The 2,758-nt window shown below is 48.3% G+C and overlaps 1 protein-coding gene across 3 annotated transcripts in view; it reads left to right on the top strand.

Annotated features, from left to right (window-relative positions):
- Positions 1 to 2,758, top strand: part of RPAP1 (RNA polymerase II associated protein 1) — a 32,323-nt gene that overhangs the window by 27,166 nt on the left and 2,399 nt on the right. For 2 of the 3 annotated variants that reach the window (XM_023514277.1, XM_012806359.2), the window contains exons 23-25: positions 257 to 433; positions 580 to 639; positions 746 to 1,267. In XM_023514277.1, the coding sequence (XP_023370045.1) occupies positions 257 to 433; positions 580 to 639; positions 746 to 895 (387 nt within the window). In that variant the 3' untranslated portion in view covers positions 896 to 1,267. Of the gene's footprint in view, positions 1 to 256; positions 434 to 579; positions 640 to 745; positions 1,268 to 2,758 lie in introns of those variants that run through there. The other variant, XM_023514278.1, reaches the window with a different exon arrangement.

Here is a 2,758-nt window from a genome sequence, read left to right as displayed (position 1 = left end):
ATGCCACGGCACTCTACCCAGGGGGACAGCTTGCGGCTCTGTCTCCAAAATAAAAAAAAAAAGAAAAGAAATAAACATTTTGAAACTTGTAATATTGGCCAGGCACAGTGCTAGAGAAGGACTAATGTTCTCATCTCTGGACCTCATGTCTGCCCTTATGATTTGGTTTCGTGTGACTATCAACCATCCTGCTGGTTGTGCAGTGATACACATTTCCCACCTTCCCCCTCAGCACTTCTCATTTCCCCTGTCATAGTTGCCTGTGTCCCTGGAGTGCTACACAGGGCCTCCTGAAGACAACCTGGCCCTCCTTCAACTCTATTTCCGGGTCCTTGTTACTGGTGCACTCCGTCCACATTGGTGCCCCGTGCTCTATGCTGTGGCTGTGGCTCATGTCAATAGCTTCATCTTCTCCCAGGACCCAAAGAGCTCAGTAAGTTACATCCCCATCTTCAGAGGGAGGAAGGGATCTAGCAAACGAGCTGCCCCTGGGCCACCTAGGGAAGAGGTGTGGGTCAGGTGAGGCCTGTGGTGGGTCCCAGCCCTTTGCTCAGTGCCACCTCCTTGTTTTTCATCTAGGATGAGGTAAAGGTGGCCCGCCAGAGTATGCTGCAGAAAACTTGTCTGCTGGCAGATGAGGTAAGATCAGGGCCATTAAGAGAGTGGGAGATCAGAGGGTCTTGAGGGCCACATACCTGAGTACCATCTCACTGCTGACTTCATAAAGTTTCTTCCCTCTCTGCAGAGTCTCCGGCAGCACCTCCTCCATTATAAGCTTCCCAATTCTACTCTCCCAGAGGGCTTTGAGCTATATTCTCAGTTGCCTAGTCTACGCCAAGAGTACCTCCAGAGACTGACCTCAACAGTGCTCCAAAATGGGGCATCAGAGACCTAGTGTAGTTGCTACATTCTCCTATATCCATCTCTCCAACAGATGGCCTGGCCAGACAGAGGGTATTATGTCCTAGGGGTAGGCAGGAGACAAAAGAGCAGAATTTTTGCTTTCCTGGGAGCTTATTGTTTGAGATTTTTTTGGTGCAAAATGAGCACCCTACCATTACATCCTGATACTTGGAGTTCAGGATGTGGGTTTTTGAGGGCCTGTGTTGAGAGCGAAGGGTGGCTTTCCTGTTTACTCTCTCTTTGGGAATAGTTTAAGTAAACCTCTCCTTACCTACTCCCAACCCCTGCCCTATGCTGAAGTATATGAATACTACGGCTGTACATTTAAATAAAAAATTTAATAAGAATTTTTAAAATCTGGGAATCTGGATTTGGACTGATTTCAGTCATGTTTAGGGTTAGTACTGAGGGGTGGGTATTTACAGGGGAAGAGGGGAAGAAAGAGATGGAGGGTTCATGAGTGGAAGGTAACAACTGAGTCCACATCTGGGGACACCAAGAATGTGGGTCCTGGGTGGTGCCTGTGTCTCAAAGGAGTAAGACGCCAGCCCCATATGCCAAGGTGGTGGGTTCAAACCTGGCCCTGGCCAAAAACTGCAAAAAGAACGTGGGTCCTTTCAGGCATTATGGTGTATACCTTAGTCTCAGCTAGTTGGAAGGCTGAGGGATCACTTGATCCCAGGAGTTAGAGTCCCACCTGGGCAACATAGTGAGATCCTCAAAGAGATCTCTAAGCTGGGTGTGGTGGCTCATGCCAATAATCCTAACACTCTGGGAGGCTGAGGTGGGTGGATTGCCTGAGCTCACAGGTTCGAGACCAGCCTGAGCCAGAGTGAGACCACATCTCTAAAAATAGCCAGGAATTAATGCGAGAGCCTGTAATCCCAGCTACTTGGGAGGCTGAGGCAAAAGAATTGTTTGAGCCCAAGAGTTTGAGGTTGCTGTTGAGCTATGACACCATGGCACTCTACCAAGAGTGACAAAGTGAGATTGTCTAAAAGAAAAAAAAATAGACCTCTAAAAAGAACGTGGGTCCTATTTCCTGGATAGATCCAGGCCAAAGCAACAATGTGGTAATGAGGATACTTCGGGAATAACTCTCTCAGTGATCCATTAGGTATACAGGTGTCCATAATGAGGTTAGCATTTAGTCTCCTTGTGGTTCCCTATTTCCATCAACTGGTATTATAAGCCAAAAAGAAGCCAAATATCAGACTGCTGCATAGTTGTCCCACAAACACCATTTCTACTGTGGACTTTATTGGCTAAGAAGGAGTGGATCAAAGCATAAACTCAGGCCAGGCTCTAATCCTAGCACTTGGGGAGGCTAAAGTGGGAAGATTGCTTGAGGCTAGGAATTGGAAACCAGCTGGGGCAGCATAGTGAGGCTCGATCTCTCTCTTTTTTTTTTTTTTTTTTTAGAGAGAGAGAGTCTCACTATGTTGTCCTTGGTAGAGTGCTGTGGCAACCTCAAACTCCTGGGCCCAAGCGATTCTCCCACCTCAGCCTCCCAAGTAGCTGGGACCACACATGCCTGCCACAATGCCTGGCCATTTTTGTTGCAGTTGTCGTTTAGCTGGCCCAGGCCAGGTTCGAACGTGCAGCCCTTAGTGTATATGGCTGGCACTGTAACCACTGTGCCATGGGCACCAAGCCTAAATTTTTTTTTTTGTTTTAAATACTAGCTGCGTGTGGTGGCACTCACTTATATAGTTCCAGCTATTTGGGAGGCTGAGGCAGGAGCATTCTTTGAGCCCAAAAATTTGAGGTTACAGCTCGGCGCCTGTGGCTCAAGCGGCTAAGGCGCCAGCCACATACACCTAAGGTGGCAGGTTCGAATCCCCAGCCCAGGCCC

Source organism: Otolemur garnettii, unplaced genomic scaffold (assembly GCF_000181295.1).
Source record: "Otolemur garnettii isolate 467f Iridium unplaced genomic scaffold, OtoGar3 scaffold00050, whole genome shotgun sequence".
Classification (NCBI taxonomy): Eukaryota; Metazoa; Chordata; class Mammalia; order Primates; family Galagidae; genus Otolemur; species Otolemur garnettii.
This window is presented reverse-complemented; position numbering and strand designations above follow the sequence as displayed.